This window comes from Otolemur garnettii, unplaced genomic scaffold, assembly GCF_000181295.1.
Source record: "Otolemur garnettii isolate 467f Iridium unplaced genomic scaffold, OtoGar3 scaffold00006, whole genome shotgun sequence".
NCBI lineage: Eukaryota > Metazoa > Chordata > Mammalia > Primates > Galagidae > Otolemur > Otolemur garnettii.
In genome coordinates, this window is record NW_003852401.1 from 28301994 (window position 1) to 28325319 (window position 23326).

At 35.9% G+C, this 23326-nt stretch overlaps 1 protein-coding gene across 2 annotated transcripts in view; it reads left to right on the plus strand.

The window, feature by feature from the left end:
- The window catches only part of SMC5 (structural maintenance of chromosomes 5), a 98983-nt gene that overhangs the window by 64332 nt on the left and 11325 nt on the right, over positions 1-23326 (plus strand). The window contains exons 18-22 of one of the 2 annotated variants that reach the window (XM_003782937.3): positions 14393-14518; positions 17722-17766; positions 18188-18283; positions 18794-18898; positions 19106-19225. In XM_003782937.3, coding sequence (XP_003782985.1) covers positions 14393-14518; positions 17722-17766; positions 18188-18283; positions 18794-18898; positions 19106-19225 — 492 coding nt within the window. The remainder of the gene's footprint in view (positions 1-14392; positions 14519-17721; positions 17767-18187; positions 18284-18793; positions 18899-19105; positions 19226-23326) is intronic. The other variant, XM_023508284.1, reaches the window with a different exon arrangement.

Sequence of the window (23326 nt, forward strand, 5' to 3'; positions counted from 1 at the left end):
AAAAAAAAAAAAGAATGGCTGCCTTTTAATCTCCAAAATCCTATCCCCAAAATAGAAACACAACTAGGATAATATAACAGCAAACCTATGGATAACACATACAACAAAACTAAGTTTCAAAGTATCCTTATTGATGTATTCTGATACTATTCTGAGGCTGAGAGCTGGTGGCAAATTCTACCACAGTTTCCAACAAGACTGCCCTTACTTAGGACACTAACTACCAGTTCAGTAGTCCCCAACTCACCTGCACTTCTGACTACAAATTTAGGAATTCCCATGACCCCTTCAGATGTAGTAATTTGCTAGGATGACTTAGGATTCAGGAAAACACTGTATTTATGATGATAGTTTTAAGAGTTACAAAGAAGGACTAGCCAAATGAAGATACACACAGCAAGGTTGTAGGGAGGTCTTGAACACAGAATTTTCATGCTGTTGTGGAATCAGGGTGCATCACCCTCCTGGCACATCTATATGTTCCCCAATCAGGAATCTACAGAGCTTCAGTACTCAGTGTTCTTACTGGGCTTTCATTAGTTATGTATGGTTGATTGAATCATTCCTCATGTACTTGAGCGCAATCTCCAGCACCTCTCCCTGGAGTTTGGGAAGTTCGGCTAATACTACGTACAGTAGAACCCTCATAGGTGACCATTTCCTTACACTGACCACTTCCTTAGGTTTACCAGTTTGTTACAATTCCTTGAGTGGTCAGCTTACAGAGGTTCTACTATAGTTCAAAGACCCCACCCTCTAATCATAAAGTTGGTCTTTCTGGCGTTTTCTACCCCTCTTCTGAGTCATATCCTCATAATAAACTCAAGGATGATCCAAGTGGCTCATCAATAATAAAGACTGTCCTATCACTCAACCCCCAGAGCTTCAGAGAAACCAGCAGCAAAGACCAAATTCTTTATTATAGACCTCTGAACTCCAAAATACGAGTGAGATAGCAGCATCAAGACGAGAATAGTGTACCAACAAGGGAAAGCCCAGAGAACCTAAAAATCAAGTTGCCAATAGGTATTCAGCTCTAAAGAGAGGAGAGGCCACATTAGGTACAGAAAAAGCACAGCAGATCAATTGAAGCCCCTGAAGCTGAGAGCAACTTTATAGACTCCAGAAATCTCGGGTAATGTTGTGGTATCTAACCATGTGAACTCTCAGACTAAGTGAAACTCCTTCACAGAACAAAACTTGTTACTGAGAATTATAGCTACATAATAGTGGAAGGAGACAGTAAAATGTGTACTATGGAGTTATAAGTCTGAGAGTATAAAGCACAATTCTCTGAAAAGGGACAAGGGGAAATAATATAAGCAAATTAGAGGAAATAAAAGGATGTTCATATTATAGGCCTTGGAAGAGAAAAATGAGGGAGAATTTCAGTATTATTTATAGTGAAGAGCCAATAGACAATATCTTCCCAAAAAGTTGGTAAGGATGTTACATTATAGAAAGTATTTACATAAAGTTACCCTTTAGAATAAAAATAGAAGCCTTCTTAAATACTAAAAAGATAAATTGATATGCAGACAATAGGTTGGAGGGGCAATAAAACAGGTCCTATAGACAAATACGACATAGAATAGTGGCAGAACTAAGGCCAAATATCAATTACCAGTATATTGCCAAATGAAAATGGATAAGAAATTTTCCAAGAAAAATTTTTGGAAGTAAATTCTAACACTATGCGAAATTAGAGTGATATGTCTAAAAGAAAGGTTTAATATAAAAAAATGGATGCAAGGGACTTTTTGAATGATGGAAATAATATTGGACTGCGGTAATGATTACACACCTCTGTAAATTTACTAAGAGCATTGAAATGTACACTTAAAATGAGTACATTTTATGATATGTAAATTATACATCATGAAAGTTGTTTAATAAGTATATAGGCAAAGGTAGATCAGACAAATGGAAATAAAAAAGACAGCTTGAATATCTCAACATCCTGCTATCATGTGGTATACATTGTTAGATGGAAAAAGGAAGGGGAGAAAAGTGTGTATACTGTGCTACCGTTTTACAAGAAAGTGTCAGGAAAGTGATAACTATCTGTTTGCTTATTTAAAAATTACAATATAAACTAAAATCTGCTTTTTAAATTGTCATGGGGGTGTGAAAAGACAAGGTTAAAAGCTACACTCATCTAAACAGATCTTACTTCTTTTCTACTTTGTAACCTTCTACCAACAAAACAAAAATTTTTATAAAAAACAAACTTAGCAAGGTAGGTGTCAAAGCTCAGTGGTTAGAGTTGCCTACCCTACAGACCAGGGGTGGCGAGTTGAAACCTATCCTGGGCCTGATTAAAAAAAAAACACAAAAGACAAACAGCAAAAACAAAATGAAAGAAATGCATCTGTCTTTGAGTTAGTAGTACATGTATGGCCTCACAAATGATTTTAAAGCAGTAATTTGATTCTAAGGACAAAAAGTATTACCAAAAAAAACTTACTATTTTCAGTAATAATAGTGTAAATAATATTTGTAATGTTATTCTGAAAATATAAAGCCAGTAAGTAATTACATCATTAATATTTTTATCATAAAAGAGTTTTAGATAGAAAACAAAGAAGATAATAACCTTACAGTTTTCATTTGAATTGTAAACATCAGAATTAGCTCATATTCTCTTTAAAAAAAAAAAAAAAGAAGTTTGTTGGGTGGCACCTGTGGCTCAGTGGGTAGGGTGCTGACCCCATATACTTAGGGTGGTGGATTCAAACCCAGCCCCAGCCAAACTGCAACAAAAAAATATCCGGGTATTGTGGCAGGCACCTGTAGTCCCAGCTACTCAGGAGGCTGAGGCAAGAGAATCACCTAAGCCCAGGAGTTGGAGGTTGCTGTGAACTATGACACTACAGCACTCTACTGAGGGTGATAAAGTAAGACTCTGTCTCTTAAAAAAAAAAAAAAAGTTTCCTACCTCTTCTACCTAGATTATGGCCTCAATTCTATTTTCTGCTAAAATGGCCCATTGGAGAAATGGTTGAATTTAGGTTCAAGGAAAGAAATGGTATATAAGTTTAGCCTTGATCATTTTGTCATACCAAATAGCAAAGGAATGATCAGAGATGACTTGGTTATTAACAAGACTCAAGAGCTTACATGAAGAATCTTCTCCTGGCATGGTGCCTGTGGCTCAAGTGGCTACGGCGCCAGCCACATACACCTAAGGTGGCGGGTTCAAATCCAGCCCTGGCAAATAACAATGATGGCTGCAACCAAAAAATGGCTGGGCGTTGTGGTGGGTGCCTGTGGTCCCAGTTACTTAGGAGGCTAAGGCAGGAGTCTCACTTGAGCCTAGGAGTTGGAGGTTGCTGTGAGCTGTGATGCCACAGCACTCTACCTAGGGTGACAGCTTGAGGCTCTGTCTCAAAAAAAAAAAAATCTTCTCCTGGCCTTAGAAGAAGGAATAATAGATGGAAACACATCAAAAATACTTAAATCTATAAATTTATAATGATACTAAAATAAAATAATATTGATCATTTTATAAAACATTAGGAAACCAGCTCATTATTTTGGAAAATGGTAAGTATAAAGAGAGAATTTCACATTTATACTGCCTTTCCTATGAGAACTCTTATTTAAGATAAATAAATAATGAGGGGAAGTTTCTGTTTATAGAATTAATTTAGCTAATAAAGAAGGAATTATGTCCTTCTTTAAAATAAAACCACTTTTCAGCTGCCAGTGAATCAAAGTAGCATATTAGCTGTTAGCATCATAAAAAGGCAGCTAGATATTTATTTGTATCTTGATAAAAAGACACCTCTACCACCTGTGGAATAATCCTACAAAAAAATCAAATTTTGATCCAAGTAGGTCTGGAGAACAGAAAATCTCAACCTCTGCATTACTGACATTTTGAACTACCTAAACTACCAGTTTACATTAACTACAGGAGAGTAAGAAATATGCTAAATGACACTAATGCAGTCAGCAAATTCTGGGACAAATGTTAAAGAACTCTCTAGGACAAATAATTACTTCCGTACTGCCCAGTAGAAATATAACACAAGCTATATATGTAATTATAAATTTTCTGCTGACCAAATTTTGAAAAGTAAAAAGAAATAGATCAAATTAATTTCAGTAATATATTTAACTCATTTATGTCCAAAATATTATCATTTCACCTTGTAATCAATATTGAAAAATTATTAATGAGCTATATTTTATATCTCTTTTCATATTAAATTGTCAAAACACTTTATTTTACACTTAAAACACACCTTAAGACAGATGGTTGATTTTCATAAGAAATACTTGATCTGCATTTTGACTTGATAAAACTGATCGTTGAAAAAGTAATTTCACATACCCAGGTGGTTCCAAGTATAGTAGAACCTCTATAAGTTGACCACCTAAGGGATTGTAAAAAATAGTTAACAAAAGAGGTGGTCAACATAAGGAACTAGCTCTACTGTACTGTTACATACATGTGGTGCATGTCTAATCTGTGAAAATTAGGTCATCTTAAGGGGTGGTCAATGTAGGGAGATTGTCAGCTTTGGAAGTTCTGCTATTTTCTGGTAGCTGGAGCAAGTATCCATTTTCAGTTTAAATTCATATTTCAAATTCAGTTTCTCAGTCACTAGCCACATGTTAAGTGCTTTATGTCTACACATGACTAGTACCTATTGTATTGGACAGTGCTATTTCTAAAATAAATTTCAAAGAGAAATGGAAGGGGGAACCTTCAAGTTAAAAGGAACTTAAGAAACACAGCAACCAAATACAATGTGTAGACTTTATTTTAATCCTGATTTGGACAAAGCAACTGATAAAAAAAAAAATTAGAAAAAAACAAGGAGATTTGGATACTGGTTCAATATTTGCTGTTATTGTTAGATTTGATAATAGTTTATGGATTTCTTTAAGTCTTTATCTTTTAGAGACACATTGCTGTAATATTTATAAAGGAAATGATAGGCTGAGATTAATTCAGAGAGGGGGCCATGTAGGGAGAGAGTATAGATGGGACAGTATTGGTTATAAGTTGAGAACTGTTGAAGCTGGGTAATAAGTATGTGGAAGTTTGTTATACTGTTCTCTCTACTTTTGTATATGTTTGAAATTTTCTATTCTCAGCCATGATAAAATAACAGGGACCATGTTTACCTTCTCAGTTAAAACCACTAAAAAATGTGTGACAGAAATATATGAAATAGTGGTTTTCAGACATTAAAATACCAGGCAGCATAGCTCCCTGAAAGAGTTGGGGAAAAACCAAACAGCCCTAATATTGCTTTATCTTACCGCTTCAAGAGAGTCTTAAAAGACACAAAACTACCAAAGTTCAATGAAGAAGAAATAGATAACTACCATAGCTCTATCTTTACTTTAAAAACTGAAGAAAAAAAAATTTCAACCACCCTCAATTTGTGGTTGAAAATATTCCCACAAAGAAAACTTCAGTTCTAGTGTTTTCCCTGATGAATTCTACCAAGCTTTTGTAGAATTAATGCCAGTTCTACCTAAAGTCTCCCAGAAGGTGACAAAGAGGAGGGCTACTTTCTTGACTTGCTGTACAAAGCCAGTATTACCCCATGTGAAAAGCAGACAAAGACAAGAAAGTCTTGGGTTCAATGGCTCATGTCTATAATCCTAGAACTCTGGAAAACCAAGGCCAGAGGATCACTTGAGGTCAGGAGTTAGAGACCAGCCTGACAAGAGCAAGAACCCATCTCTACCAAAACCAGGAAAAATTAGCCAGGTGTGATAGTGCATGCCTGTGGTCTCAGCAACTCAGGAAGCTGAGGCAGGAGGATCACCTGTGCCCAAGAGTTTGAGGTTGCTGTAAGCTACGATCACACCATTGCACTCTAGCTGGGGCAACAGAGCAAGAAAGGCTCTGCCTCTAAAATAGAATATTAGCTGATCAAATCCAACAATACATAAAAAGGATTAATACATGCTGAGTTTTATCTCAAATATACAAGATTGGTTTAATATTTAGAAATTCATCAGTGTAAATCATATTAATACAATAAACAGATAAACTAGATGATTATCTCAGTACATACAGAAAAACAAATGTGACAAAAAGGCAGCATTCCTTCGTGATTAAAAAAACTTTCTACAACTAGGAATTGAAAGAAATGTCAATAACCCAACAAAGGACATTTATATAAAACCTACAACTCCTATCACATTCAGTGGTAAAAGACTATAAACTTTCCTCTTACGTTGGAAACAATTCTTGCCTCTTCTGTTCCACATTGTACTTCAGGTTCTCCCTGGGCAAAAAGGCAAGAAAAACAAAAAAAAGTATGCAGACTGAAAAAGAAGAAGAAATTTGTCTATGTCAGATAATTGGTTATCTCTATGGAAAATCTTAAGGAATTTGCAAAAATTCTACTAGAACTATCAGTGAAAATGTAGCAAGGTGGCAGGATATAAATTCAATGTATAGAAAGTAATTGTAGCCAAATCAACAGTGAAAGTTGGAAATAGATATTTTAAAAAATACTGTTTATGATAGCATCAAAAATTAAATACTTAAGGATATATATAAGACCTATGTGCTGAAAACTACAGAATTTTGATGAGAGAAATTAAATACACTAATGGTGTTCATGGATCAGATTCAAGATTTGTTAAATGTCAATTCTTCTTATCTGTAGATTCAATAAAATTCCCAGAAAGATTCCTTAATTGGCCCACTTAATTCTAAAATGTCATAGACTTAGAAGAACGAAGAAAACAAGACAATATATTTGTGTACAAATAGATCAGTGGAACAGAATGGAGAAACCACAAGTAGATCCACGTAGATATGGTCAGTTGATTTTGGCAGAGATGTCGAGGCATTTCAGTGGAGAAAGAGTGATATTTCTAACAAATAGTGCTGGAACAATTGAGTAGTCATCATATGTAAAAAAATGAACTGTAACCTTACCTTGTATCTTATACAAATGAATTATAAACTTAAATGCAAGGGGTTAAAGCTATAAAACTCGAGGAAAATATGAAATCTTAATGACCTTGGGTTTGGCTAAGATTCCTTAAATACATTAGAAAAAGCATAGATTATGATATTAATAAGAATCATTGTATTTCATCAAAATTAAATACTTTTGCTTTTCTCTCTCTCTCTCTTTTTTTTTGAAATAAAGTCTCACTTTGTAACCCTGGGTAGAGTTCCCTGGCATTATAGCTCACAGCAACCTCAAACTCCTGGGCTCAGCCAATCGCTTTGTCTCAGCCTCCCAAGTAGCTAGGTGTCTACCACAGCGCCCAGTTAATTTTTTGTATGTTTAGTAGGGATGGGGTCTTGCTCTTGCTCAGGCTGGTCTTGAACTCCTGAGCTCAAGCCATCTCCCTCCTCAGCCTCCTCCACCACATCCAGCCAAACTTTTGCTTTTCAATAGATCCTGCTACAAACTGGGAGAAAAGTATTTGCAAAACATTCACCTGTGAGCTAAAAATAGGTTTTTCATCTTTTAAAATAATTTTTTAAAAAGCAAAACATATGGCTTGGCACCTGTGGCTCAAGCGGCTAAGGCACCAGCCACATACACCAGAGCTGGCAGGTTCAAATCCAGTCCAGGCCTGCCAAACAATGATGGCTACAACCAAAAAGCAAAACATATGTGACAGAGTTTATATGGCACTCAAAGCCTAAAGTATTTACTTACTGGCCTTTTGTAGAAAAAGTTTGTACAAAAAGAACTCTTACAAGTATCAATACAAAGATCAACAACCCAGTCAAAAAGTGGGCAAAAGATTTTTGACATACTAAAGAGAGAATATGGATAGTTAACACATGAAAGGGTGCTCAACTTTATTAATCAGTAGAGGAGTTTGAATTAAAGCCGTAATGAGCTACAACCATAGACCCACTAGAATAGCTAAAATTTTAAACAACTCACCATACCAAAGTGCTGGTAAGAATATGGAACAACTGGAACTCATAAACTGCTGGTGGAAATTAAAAGTATATCTCCACTGTGGAATATATACTACTTCTTCCCCAGAGAGTCTACTACTTCCTAGAACTGTTATGTACATGATTTACTGTACACTTCAAATATGTATCTGTTGAATAAAAGTGAGCTATATAGTCCAGGCACTGTGGGAGTGGAGGCAGAAGGATCACTTGAGCTCAGGAGTTCAAGACCAGCCTGAGCAAGAGCAATACCCTATCTCTACTAAAAGTAGAAAAATTGGCTAGATATTATGGTGGGTGCCTGTAATCTCAGCTACATGGAGGCTGAGGCAATAGGATCACTTGGACCCAGGCTTTTGGGGTTGCTGGTAGTTAGACTGACACCACAGCCTTCTAGCCTGAACAACAGAGTGAGACTTTGTCTCCAAAAAGAAAAAAGGTGAGCTATGTAGTGGTATCTTATTGTGAAAAGCATCCTCAGAGAATAGATTTTAGGAAATACATACGTAGTACTGCACAGATGAATGGAAAGATGAAATCAGAGTCAAGTACCAGCTTTATTATTCTAAAGCTAGCTTCTTCAAACTCTCTGGCTTCCTAAAAAAAGCTTACAGCTACAAGAAACTGGACAAAAACAGTTTTGCTAACACATGAGCAAAAGGGAGCGTGCAGGTGCAAATACACAGAGCCAAACAGAGGTGAAGACTAGGTAGGATTGTTTAGTTCACTTTGAGCAAAAGCAGAAGAATGGGAGATAGAAGAAAGGCAGAAAAAAATATCAGTAGTCATTCTAAATAGGTAAAAGTGAAGCAGCACAAAGAGACCAAAGATAGGACCCAAATGGGAATGGGGAGTAGAGGAGCTGGGTGTAGAATAGCTACCAGCAGAGAACCTCATCAGTGCTTATTTTAAGGGTGTGTGTGGGATGTCCTTTGCTCCTCAACACTTCTATTAGTAAATAATTGCAGAGCCCATGCTACATTGACTGAGCTTATGAACATGGTTATTCAGAATAGGAAATGATGGTGCAGAAGAGGTTTCATGAAGGAGTTGACCCATCATGGAGGTATTATGCGGAGCTTTATATCCAGTCACACAATAAAATATTTGATCCTGGTGCTTGAAATTTTATTTTTATTTTTGTGTTAATGAGAACTTAAGAAAATTACATGTTTGTGTCATGTTTACAGAAGTGTGAAATCTGTGGCTTCAGAGTAAATGCTTTGCTGAATTTTAACCCACTCTAGAGGTAGAGAGAGATACTCTTCCAACAGCTTTAGTTCAGGTAGGTGGACTAAGATTAGTGCAAATTGACAGGGTGGTATTCTCTTCTGATTCATTTTGTTAGGAATAGCAGAAATATTATTGAGTAGAGCTAACTTCTGCATGTCAGGAGAGTAGGAAAGTTTCCTGGCAGAGGGTTTTGTTTTTAGTCTTTGAATTACTACTTAACTTTTTGCAAACACAGCCACATTATACTGCCCAGACAAATAATCTCTGATTAACTGCTTATACCTCTAGATTTTGTTACCTGGAAACAATACCCAGTTAGTTCTGAGTCTCGTTAACAATTTCTTCTATATCTATAGCTAAGCCAAAATATATCCTAATAAATTGAAACTTAGAATTCTTGTAGTTGAATATTCATCTTTGTTATCCTGAAAGCACAAATAGCCGGAGTATTTTATTTTATTCTGTTGTATAATGAAGATAATGTAATCTTGTATTATTTTGAGTATATTTTAACAATTCATAATTTCTTAACTAATTTGTATAATGTTACAATTAATTAGAGAAACTTGGTTTACTACATTCTGATTCTCTTTTTATTCTTGTTTCTTTTTATGCTCTTTGCCCAATTCAGCCATTACCACATTCATAATTCATCTCTTTGCAACTTCCATGGCCACTACCTAGTCTAGCTCCTAAGTCCTAAAAGATAGAGCCCCCTTTTTTGCCAGTTCGGTATGTAACTACCAGAAGAATTGGTTTTACTTTTTATAGCCTACTGCTTAGAAATCTATAGTTATAATATGCTGATGTGAAGCTTTACAGAAATTTTCTGATATCTAATCTCATCTTTCAGTCTTTTATTAACTTTGATTGACTGTATAGTTGTTTTTTTTTTTCCAGAGTCCATTGCTACTTTTTTTTGTTTGGTTGGTTTTTTTTGGATACAGAGCTTCACTTTGTCATCCCTTGTTGAATGCCCTGGCATCATAGCTCACAGCAACCTCAACCTTAAACAACCTCAAAACTCTATAGGTACCTGCCTGGACACCTGGCTAGCTTTTCTATTTTTAGCAGAGACAAGTCTTGCTCTTACTCAGGCTGGTCTCGAACTCCGGAGCTCAAGCAGTCCATCCTCCTCGGCCTTCCAGAGTGCCAGGATTACATGTGTGAGCCTCTGTGCCCAGCCCATTGCTACTTTTAAAACCAGAATACCCTTCCTTGGCACACATATACACACACACCCCTTAGCAACTTTTTCCACATTAATCTTACTTGATACTACCCCTGTTTATTTTGCATTTCCTAAGCAGTACTTTACAACATTCTGTTTACTTTATTCACGTGTTGAGTTGAAAGTTCTTTCTAATGCTTGTTATCAAATAATTGTTTTACCAGTTGTTCTATAAGGTCCTTTCTTTTATTTTTTTGTGCTGCGTACTTAATTTTTGTTGCTAACCATGTCATGAGCCACGGATTTTAGAGCCAAGAAGGATCAGCAAAAGAATTACAGTACAGTAGAAGGATGGTAGTTCACCTACTCTTCCCTAGTTCTTTTTTCTTCTCATTTTCGCTGCCATTAACCTTCACAAATTCTTGTCTTTTTTCTTGCCTAACCAGCTTCCTTTGAACCAAGGAGAAATCTTTTTTTTTTCCCCTACTTGTCCCTTTGAATACATAGCAGGTTGCATTGAGGAACTAAATTACTACTATTTCTGGGTTTGTCTTTTACCCGGATCATGAAAATATGTTCATTAAAGAAGGCTGACATGGGCAGCCATAGCTCAGTGGTTAAGGCGCCGGCCACATACACCCAGGCTGGTTTGAACCCAGCCTGGGCCAGCTAAACAGCAATGACAACTGCAACAAAAACAACAAAAAATACTGGGGATTGTGGCAGACACCTACAGTTCCAGCTACTTAGGAGGAGGCTGAGGCAAGAGACTCGCTTAAGCCCAAGAGTTTGAGGTTGCTGTAAGCTGTGACGCCATGGCACTCTACGGAGGGTGACATAGAGAACCTCTATCTCTGCCTCCCGCCTCCCCAAAAAGGTTGACACAAAATTTCAGTAGAGATTGTATTCATGAGGGAACTTACAGGTAATTGACCACCATGGAGTTTGATGCACTTCCTGGAATTTTTGGAAGGCAAATAGAGTAACAGGGTTCTAGACCTATAAAGCATCTCCAAAGAAAGGCAAATGTTGGGAGCCTCTATTTGGTAATGTCATTAAGTTCTGGACTATTTTTAGGACAAGTTAGCAAGCTGACTACATGTACATCCAAATATAGAAGTGGACAGATGGGCTCGGCGCCTATAGCTCAACCGGCTAAGGCGCCAGCCACGTACACCTAAGGTGGCGGGTTCGAATCCCCAGCCCGGACCCGCCAAAACAACAATGACGGCTGCAACCAAAAAATAGCCGGGTGTTGTGGCGGGCGCCTGTGGTCCCAGCTACTTGGGAGGCGGAGGCAGGAGACTCGCTTGAGCCCAGGAGTTGGAGGTTGCTGTGAGCTGTAATGCCATGGCACTCTACCCAGGGGGACAGCTTGAGGCTCTGTCTCAAAAAAAAAAAAAAAAAAAAAAGAAGTGGACAGATGCATATTCCTATCATTTTGTTTTTGACCAAGGGAATGTTTCCTAACCACTCCAAGCTTAATTTTTATCTGCAGCCACAGGCATGATAACCTATCTAACTTGTGGGGATGTTGTGATACTCAGTTTAATAATATATATCAAGATGCCTAATGTGCTACCTAGTATGAAGCCAGTGTTTCCTTTAAATATATAGATTTACATTTGAATTAATATGAGTTATAAAAATTGCTAAGTTGTTTATCTTAACACTGAATTTAGGAATTCATTGTTTTTCATCTGACTTTTCTTTTCCTGTCTCCCTGCTTACCATTTTCCCACAAAAAGAACTTAATTTAAAAGGAGACTTTTTTACTTATTAAATGAGAAATATATAATTTTGACGGAAAAATATCTTGTAATAAGTATATATAGTATTATTGCCATTACTTCATTGTTTATGATTAAATTGTTTTAAATAGAACTTGTACAATTTTTATATTCTTAATTCTGTCTGGTAAGTAAAATATAGTTAACATTTGAATTTGAAAGCAGTTAAATTGTAATAAAATTTGATGCTTGTATTTGTACTAAAGAAAAATTGAGGAAGAAATGGTGATTTGTAACTAATATTTTAGTAAAAGTTTGTTACCTAGAAAACTTAGTGTCATTCACATAGAAAATGGATTTCATTTTCCTTCACTTTTTTTTAATGAACTGTTAAACAGAATACATACTGTTTCAATAAAAATTTCTGTAAATTTTTATTTCTTCCACAAGGGGGCCTTCTTAGAAAAGCTTTTTCTTGTTTAATGTCAAAGCATTTCTGTATAGTTTCCATGACAGCCAAACTTTCTCAAAAATAATTTCAGAGAAAAGACAATACTTATTAATTTTTTTTCTAGAGTATATACTGCAAAGTAATGTTTTCTGACATGTTAGAGGGGGATTATTTTCTAAAATTTTCCTCTTACTCCTCTTATGTCTTAAACAGATGTAGTATTTTCTATTCTCTATTAACTGTTAAAGGCTAGACTAGAAGCAGAAATGTAAATAGAGCTACTGAAAGTAGCCTAACTCTACAGCGTTGTTTTAGATAATTGTATATTCCCTCCTCCCACATCCCCACAAAGAAGCTTAGTAGGAATCACAGTGCTGTGTTCTGAGGTAGTCACAAATGTGTATATATAAAAAGAACATTTTCTCAGATAAAGATTTTATTAGGCATGTGCCCCCAAACAAAATTTATTTTTTTTTTTGAGACAGAGTTTTTATAACAATGCATGGCTGCAGAAGATTATCACTAGATTAGATGACACATGGAAGTTGCAATTTGGCCCTTGTCCACTTTGCCAACTATAATCTTTTACATCCTTAAGGATTTCTCTCCTCCAACCACATTAGATGCTTATTCCTTAAATAAGTGAGTCTTTCAGGCTTCTTGCCTTTCCATTCATACTCACCTGTCCTTGGAATGTCTTCTGCTGCTGTCTAAAGAAACAGCAGCAGAAAAGTAATTTCTTACTTATGCTTTAAGACTATTCACTTGTCACAGCTTCTATGACCACTTTGACCTTCCTGCATCCCCCTTCTGCACACACATACTCTGCTCCCACTGAGACACATCATGCTATAAGGAAAAGTGCATGGATCTGAATTGTGATAGCCTCTACTGTAAATGTGTGAGCTTAAATAGTCCTTAGTCTTCTTTTTAGGTGCTAAGTAGGGATAATATTACTGTACAGTGTTATGAGAAATAAGGAGAATAATGTGTGTGAAGCACCTAGCCAATAGCCTAGTATGTAAGCATCTAATAAATAATATCTTTTTCTATTATGATAATGACCTTTTGTATTTTTTTCCTTATTTGCCTTCCTGTGGTCAATATAAAATGTAATACTGGCATTTAATAGCCTCTCAGCAATTATTTGATAAAGGTATGAATAGCTGCATAAATAAACAATAACTACATAAAAGGCACTTAGAAAACTATCAAACAAAATTGAAAGGTTCTACCTACATTTGAGTACTGAGTTTTCTGATACGAAACCTATGTACCGTATATTTCAGATTTCATTATAGTGTAGTACAGTATAGCTAAGTGTTAAACTTTCAGAAAAAGGTGGTTAAAGTTTTAGAGCTCTTAATGAATTAAAGAAATGTCAAGTTATTAAGGTTCTAATGTATCTTAAAGTTCAAATTTAACCTTTACGGTAAACATTATGGGCTCGGCCCCTATAACTCAGTGGCTAGGGCGCCAGCTACATACACTGGGGCTGGCAGGTTCGAACCTAGCCAGGGCTTACCGAACAACAACAATAACAACAAAAAATAGCCAGGCGTGGTGGGTGCCTGTAGTCTGAGCTACTTGGGAGGCCGATGCAAGAGAATCGCTGAAACCCAAGAGTTTGAGGTTGCCGTGAGCTGTGATGTCATAGTACTCTACCTAGGGCGACATAATGAGACTTTGTCTCCAAAAAAAACCACAAAAACCTCTGTCTCAAAAAATAAAAATATATAAAATTATTTTTAAAACAATAAAAGTTATTTGAAATGTGGTTTTAGATAATTTGGTTATCATAATCAAAATTCCTTAATTTATTGTTACAACATGATTTAATAAAACAGCTCTCTGATTTAACAGTAACATTCACATTTTCAAAATTTTGCTTATACTAGCAACATTTCATTGAGTTGGATGAAAATAGACAAAGATTATTGCAGAAATGCAAGGAACTCATGAAGAGAGCGAGGCAAGTATGTAACCTGGGTGCAGAGCAGACTGTTCCTCAAGAATATCAGACAGTAAGTATAAAAAGTATATAATTTATAGTTGTCATATCTAACATGTTATTTTTAAGCTTATAGGATCTTAGGCATTATAATAAACCATGAAAAATGTGATAAGTCATAAAAATGTGGAATTATTTTCCCATTTTTAAACTGAATACATGGGCGGCTCCTATGGCTCAGTGAGTAGGGCGCCAGCCCCATATACCAAGGGTACAGGTTCAAACCCGGCCCCGGGCCAGACCGCAACAACAACAGCAAAAAAAATAGCCGGGCATAGTGGTGGGTGCCTGTAGTCCCAGCTACTTGGGAAGCTAAGGTAAGAGAATCACCTAAGCCCAAGAGCTGGAGTTTGCTGTGAGCTGCACTTTACTGAGGGCGACAGCACTCTACCGAGGGTGACAAAGTAAGACTCTGTCTCTGGGGGGAAAAAAACAACTGAATACATATAAAAAATAAAAAATAATTTTGCTTGACAGATTTTCTCTACTGTATTGAAATTTAGCCACTAGTGTTTTTGGCTAGTGCAAAAATTCTTGAAACATAAATATCACCATGCAAAATTATTGATAGTGTAACAATTGTTCTTCCAATAAAAGGGAACCTTTTCCCCCTGAAACTACCTTTAAAGGGTGTCAGTTGGAAATATAGAGTACAGTTTTTCATAAGAACATTATACCAGTAACTAATACATAAGAAACAGTTAAAAGGGGGTAAAAAGGCAAAATGGAAATGTTTTCCTAGAAATCGGGATGTTTGTTTAGAGCTACCATCTGCCAGTAAGGGAAGGGCAAAAGAACCTTTCCTTATATCCATTGTATTCATATACTAACATAGTGGTTAGTTCAATAGGAGATGCTGTCCTTTATTCTACATTTCACCATCAATTATGAACCCCTGGAACTCCTAGGCTTTATCTGATAAGTGGGGGTGATACCTTGTCTATATATGTACCTATTCAGAGTAATCCCAAAATTAAATTAGAAAATGAATTTTTATATATATATCTCTTTTTTGATTCTTAATTTTAAATGTTACATATTTCAGTAGATAATGAAACGTCTACTAAAGAAAAAACAAAATCGCATGATTTATTTTTGATAACTGTTCTTAAAACAAAATTAGAAAATAATATGTTCATTAAAAATATTGATTACCTGTGACATATTAATTGCACAAGGCAGACATACTTCATTCTCTTCTAAAACTTACATTCTAGTCTGTAGGATGGGGCAGACAAAAACACAATGAAGAAAATAGATAATATCAAATACTAAGAGATGCTAAGAAGAAAAATAAAACAAGGTAAAGGAGTAGAGTGACGTAGATAGAATTGGTCAGGAAAGTTTTTTGGAAAGATACTACTTTAGATAAGTCCTAAGTGAAGAAATGAAATCTGCCAAGGGAAGATACAGGGGAGAAAAGTATTCCAGACAGTATTTGAGCTGTTTACAAATAAACATGAATAAAAAAATACATCTCAGCAGGATTAAAAATTATTGTATAATCTAAACAGAGAGGAAGGCAAAAGCCAAAATTATGTAGTCCTTAAAGACTGTACAAAGAATTTGGGTTATATTCTGAGGTGGAATCCACTGGAGGATTTAACAGAAGAGTGGCACTACTAACTTGAGTTTATAAACAAGCACTCTAACTTCTATGTGGAGAATAAAGGAAGGACACAAGGATGAAAGTAAGGAGACCAGTTAGGTGATTGCTTGAACTAGGTGAGAGATTATAGTGGCCTAGATTAGGTCTGAAGAGAGAGGGAGGGAGAAGTTGATGGCACCAGCAGGACTTGTTGGAGGATTTGATGTACAGGGTAAGAGAGAGAACACATAAGATTGTCAACTGAACAAATGGCAATGCCATTTACTTTAGAATTCAGCAGTTCTCAACCTTATGGGTCGCGACCCCTTTGTAACAATGAAAATACATCCTGCATATCAGATATTTACATTACTATTCATAACAGTGGCAAAATTACAGTTATGAAGTAGCAACAAAAATAATTTTATGGTTGGGGGTCACCACAACATGAGGAGCTATAAAAGGGTCATGGCATTAGGAAGGTTGAGAACCACTGCTTTAGATGGAAAAGACTGGAAGAGAAACAGGTTTGCATAAAGTAGGGGGAAAGTAGGTGAAACAAAGATTCGGTTTCACCATCTTAAATGTAAGAAGCCTATTAGGGTTAAAGTAAAGATACTTTAAGTGTTGGGGCACAGAAACTCAAAGCTCAGTGGACAAGGCAGAAATTCAGCAAATACGTGTACTGAATATCTAAAGGTCTATAGAAGTTGAACTACTTTTGAAAAGGTTAAAAAAAAAAAAAAGATAACTACAACTACAGGGTGTCCCAGAGGTCACTAACAAGAAAATATTAATAAACTTGGCTCGGCGCCTGTGGCTCAAGTGGCTAAGGCACCAGCCACATACACCTAAGGTGGCAGGTTCAAATCCAGCCTGGACCCGCCAAACAACGATGGCTGCAACCAAAAAATAGCCGGGCGTTGTGGCGCGTGCCTGTGGTCCCAGATACTTGGGAGGCTGAGGCAGGAGACTCGCTTGAGCCCAGGAGTTGGAGGTTGCTGTGAGCTGTGAAGCCACGGCACTCTACCCAGGGGGATAGCTTGAGGCTCTGTCTTAAAAAAATAAAATATATTAATAAACTCATATTTTATGTTTTGTTTTAATTTTTTACATTTACATATCAACATGTAGAGAAATTTATTTATCTGTTTATTTATTTATTTATTTTTGTTAATCAAGCCCAGGTGAGGTTTACTACCCCTGGTGTGCATAGAGAAATATTTTGTAAAATTTTGTAATGGATATTTTATAAATAAAAGTACATTTAGCGACAGTTTCCCTTTTTCCCTATTATGTATGGTGACCTTTGGGACACCCTGTAGATTAATGTCATGTATCCAGATCTTTTTCAGGGTTTCAAGATTGGTTTTGTACTTTGTAGTATGTGGACTTTGCAGGTTGTGCTAAAGCACAACAGTGCACTGTCTACCTCCTCTTATAGGAAAGTATCTATTCTAATTTGTCTCCATGGAGTGGACTCAGATAATAGTACTGTGGTGAAATTCTTGTCAAAATAATTGAATTCTTAGGATGCTTTTATAGTTCTTCATAAGTACAGTATAAAGTTCTAACTTCTTGCTCTCTTTCAATGCCCCACATATTCTGGACCCATTCTACCAATTCAGCAAGTACCCACCATTCCAAATGGACACAACTCCTCACCCCCCATGGTATGCAGTGCTCATTCTTCTCTTTTTTCCCAGCTCCTATCTTCCCTCTGCCTTGATTTTTTTTTCCTAACTATTTGCTTTAATGCCCAGAGATGAATTCTAGTCCTTTGAATTCTCTTAACTTTCCTGTAGCATGAACTGATAGTTTCTTTCCCTAAATTCCATAGCCTGTATGATATGTACTGCTTATTTTAATATTCAACATCATACATTGCTTTGAGGTATTATCCAGTGTATACTTGTTTTCTTTTGAAGTGTAAGCTTTTTGAAGGCAAAGGACCCTGTTTTTAATTCCTTTGTATCTTGTGTGCTAGCATGCTGTTGAACAGAGAGTAGATACTTAGGGGATTATTTTCCTTTTAACTGTTTTAATGAATTGTTTTCATTGTATCTATAATGATGGATAATTTTTTTTCTTTAGGCTTTCCAAGATCTTCCAAACACATTGGATGAAATTGATGCTTTACTCACTGAAGAAAGATCAAGAGCTTCCTGCTTCACAGGACTGAATCCTACAGTATGCCTCTTTCTCTTTCCCCATTCTGCAAGCACCACCACTGGTACCCTCCCTAAAAATGCATGCACGCGTGCGGGTGTGTGCACATGCGCTCACTCTCTCTCTCTCTCTCTCTCTCTCACACACACACACACACACACACACACACACACTTCCCTCCAGTACTTGCCTCCCACTCTGTACTAGAGCTCTTGGTAATAATAAGCTAGACAGCAGGAACAATGTGCTTTAAATGCCAGATTCTGAATCTATTAGAATTTTAAATAGATTCTTCCTAAGGAACACAGTGTTCTGTGCCTTTTCTTTATAAAAAGAATAGTTGGGTTAACCTGAAATACTGCAGTGACTATTTTTCAAGGATACAAAATGTCATTTTCAGTATGTAATGACATAAATTAATTGCGTACAAACAATGCAGCATAGTTGGCATTTTCAGTTATTGTTTTAATTGATGCAAATTTAATATTTTATCCTTTGGTAAATTTATCTTAAATATTTTTTCCCTGCCAGGTTGTTGTGGAATATACAAAAAGAGAAGAAGAAATAGAGCAGTTAACTGAGGAACTGAAGGGAAAGAGAGTTGAACTAGACAAATACAGGGAAAACATTTCGCAGGTAATTTTTAAAGTTTTAATCTTTTCTTTTTACCATGTGTTAATCATTAATGAATTGGGAACATAGAATAATGCAAATTGGGATGGCATACTCCTGAGAGAAGTTCTTAAAACCAGATTGCTATTGATATAAAATTTGTTTTATGTAAAGTTTTATGTCATAATAATGTTGCTTTTAAATTGTGTTTTTTATTGTCTTTATTTGTAGGTAAAAGAAAGGTGGCTTAATCCTTTAAAAGAGCTAGTAGAAAAAATTAATGAAAAATTCAGCAACTTTTTTAGTTCCATGCAGTGTGCTGGTGAAGTTGATCTCCATACAGAAAATGAGGTAAAATTGCATTTGAAATATATTTCTATAAAAGTAATTTTAATTATGTGTTATAAGTACATGTAAGCTATTTATTAACTATGGAGTCATACCTGTGAGAATTTTGTTCACTGAAATATTTTCTAAAGGAAGGAAAAGACAACCTGTGGGATTTATCAGGGTCACTTTTATTTTCATTTTCAAATTTCAAAAAATTATTTTTTAAAATTTTTTCTTTTTGGCTTTAACTTACCAATTTATTTTTCCATTTCAAAATATTAATTAAAAGGAGGTAGAAGTGTTTTGTTACATAGATCACTTGTATAATGCTTAAGCAGGGCCTTTCATGTGCCTATCACCAGAATAGTGTTCAGTGTACTCAGTTGGTAAGTTTTTATCTCACACATCCCCACTGTCCCCTCTTCTTGATTTCTTACGTCCTTTATATCACTTTGTGCCTGTGTTTACCCATCTATTAGCTCCTACTTATTAGTGATAACACATGATATTTGGTTTTCCATTCCTGAGATGCTTCCTTTAGGATAGTGGTCTCCATCCAGTTCCATATAAGTTGCTGCAAATGACATTATTTCATTTCTTTTTATGGCTTAGTAGTACTTTATGATTGTGTGTTTGTATAAGGTCAGTCATTTAAGTTTGTGAACTCATGCTGGAGGAACTGCTACATACCTTGTTGCTGAATATCACTGTGGTCACCTTCAAAGTACTCCCCTTGGGAAGCTATGCACTGACACCAGCACCTAGTCCACCCTTCAGAGCAGTTTTGCAACTCTTTCTGGAATGACCAGACTATTCAGTACTATTATACAAGGTCTGACGAGTTTGTGAACTTGTCCTAGAAAAAGTGCTGTGAAGGGTATGCTGGTGCTGGTGTTGGCACATAGCTTCCAAGGGGAGTACTTTGAAGGTGACCATAATGATAATCAATAATGAAGTGTGTAGCACTTCTTCTAGGATGAGTTTGTGAACTTATTCAACTTCATGTGTGTCCATACACATACATACCACATTTTCTTTATCCACTTGTGAATTGATGGGTACTTACTGACTTGATTCCACGTCTTTGTGAATTCAACTGAGATAAACATTCAAGTGCAGGTGTCTTCTTGATAGAGTTCGTTTCCTTTGGGTAAATACCAAGTGGTGTCATGGCTGGATCAAATGGTAGGTCTTCATTTATTTCCTTGAGGAATCTTCATAGTATTTTCCAAAGAGGTTGTACAAAATTGTGATCCCACCAACAGTATATAAGCATTCCTTTCTCTCTACGTTGACATAAGCATCTCTTGTTTTTTGACTTTGTAATAATGACCATTCTGACATGGAAAAGGTAGTATCTCATTGTAGTTTTAATTTGTATTTCCGTGATGATTAGTGTTGTTGAGCATTTTGTCATATGTTGGCCATTTGGCTATATCTTACAAAAAACTTTTGTTCATGACTTTTGCCCACTTTTTGATGGGTTTGATTGTTTTTTTCTTTCTGATTTGTGAGTTCCTTATATATTCTGGATATTTATCCCTTGTCAAATGTATAGTTTGTGAATATTTTCTCCCATACTCTAGGTTTTCTATTTACTCTGTTGATTAATTCTTTTGTCATGCAGAAGGTTTTTAATTTACTTAAATCCTGTTTATTTATTTTTGCTGTTGCTATATTTGCCTTTGTGGGCTTAGACATAAATTCTTTGGCTAAGATAAAAGATATTTAGTCTTTTCCTACAGTTTATTGTAGAATTTTTATGGTTTCAAGTTTTTAATTCATCTTGAATTAATTTTTGTATATGGTGAGAGATAGGGGTCTTGTTTCCATTCTTCTGCATGAGCCTCTGTAATTTCCCCAGCAGTATTTATTTAATTGTGCTTCCTTTCTTCAGGGTATTTTGTTGTCTACTTTGTCAAAGAACATTTGGTTGTAGGTAGATAGTTTTATTTCTGGATTTAGAAAAATCTGTCTCTACTTTTATAACAGTACTATGCTGTTTGGTTACTATAGCCTTGTAGTGTAATTTGAAGTCAGATAATGTGGTGATGGCTCCAGATTTGTTCTTAAGATTGCTTTGTCTATTCAGACTTTTGGTTCTGAATGAAGCTTAGGATTATTTTTGTAGATCTTTGAAATATATGTTGGTATTTTGGTGGGGATTGTTGAATATGTAAATCACTTTAGGCAGTATGAACATTTTAATGATGTTGATTCTAGCAATCCATGAGCAGGGGATTTTTATCCATTTGTTTGTGTCATCTGTAATTTCTTTCATCAGTGTTTTCTGTTTCTCCTTCTAGAGATCTTTCATTTCCTTGGTTAAGTATATATCTAGGTATTTTATTTTCTTTGTAGCTATTGTAAATAGTACTGAGTCATTGATTTGACTCTCTGCCTGTTATGTAAAAATGCTCCTGATTTGTGTACAATGATTTTGTAACCTGAGACTTTGCTGAATTAATGTAACACTTCCAGGAGTCTTTGGTAGAGTCCTGAGGGCTTTGTAGATGCAAGAGTATATGATCAACAAATAGGGATAATTTGACCTCCTGTTTCCCGATTTGGATGCCCTTGCTTGCTTTCTCTGGCTTGTTTGCTCTGGCTGTGTTGGATCGAAATAGTGACAGTGAGCACTCTTGTCTTATTCCAATTCTTAAGGGAAATGCTTTCAACTTTTCCTCATTCAGTATAATCTTGGTTGTGGGTTTATCATGTATGAGTTTTCTAATTTAAGGTTATGATTCTTTTATGCTGAGTTTGTTGAGGGTTTTTATCATGAACGGTGCTAGACATTATTGAAGGCTTTTTCTAATCTATTGAGGTGATTATATGGTCTTTCTTTTTACTTCTGTTTATAGAAATATGAGTCAAATTTGTTGATTTGCATATATTAAACCATCCTTGCATTCCTGGGATAAAGTGGGGTTTATGGAAATGTAAGTCACATTTATTGATTTGCATATGTTAAACCATCCTTGCATTCCTGGGATAAACCCCACTTGATTCTTATTTATGGAAATGTGAGTCACATTTATTGATTTGCATATGTTAAACCATCCTTGCATTCCTGGGATAAACCCCACTTGATTGATGGTGAGTTATCTTTTTGGCATGCCTTTGAATACACTTTGCTAGTATTTTGTTGGTAATTTTTGCATCTGTGATCATAATTGATACTGCTCTATAGATTTCTTTTTGTCTTCTGGGCTTTGGTATCAGGATGATACTGCTTCATAGACTAAGTTAGGGAGGATTCCTTCTCAGCGTTATAAAGTACATTTGAAGGATAGGTAGGTAAGAGTTCTTTTTATGAATTTGCTCTAGGGCTTTTTTTAGTTGAGAGATTTTTTTTTTACTACTGTTTCAGTCTTACTGTTCATTATTAGACTGTTCAGGATTTCTATTTCTCCCTGACTTAGGCTTGAGAGATTGTGTGTTTCCATGAATTTGTCCATTTCCTCTAGGTTTTCTAGCTTGTTTACATAGAGGTTTTCATAGTATTCGTGGATGATACTTTATATTTCTGTGTTACCATTTGTAATGTTTTCTTTATCATTTCTGATTAGGGTTACTTGAGTCCTTTCTCTTATATTTCTGTTTAATCTGGCTTGTGGTCTATTGGTTTTGTTTATGTTTTCAGAGAACCAATTTTTTGTTTGCTCCTTTGGGGTTTGTGGGAGATTGTTGTTATTTTGTTTCCATTTTGCTTAGTTCTGCTCTGAGCTTTATTATTTATTTTCTTCTACTGGTTTTGAGTTTGGGTTGTTCTTTTTCTGCTTCCTTGAGATATGACAGTAGGTTGTTAATTTGTGATCTTTCTGCCTTTTTGATGTAGGCATTTAAGACTGTGAACTTGCCCTTGGAGGCTGTTTTTCTCTGTATCTCATAGATTTTAAAAGCTAATATCCCTTTGGTCATTCAGTTCAAGGAATCTTTTGATTTCTATTTTAGTTTTGTCGGCTCAGTGCCTGAGGCTCAAGTGTCTGGGGTGCCAGCCACATACATCTAGGGTGGCGGGTTCGAATCCAACCCAGGCCCACCAAACAGCAATGACAGCTGCAGCCAAAAAATGGCCGGGTGTTGTGGCAGGCACCTGTGGTCCCAGCTGCTTAGGAG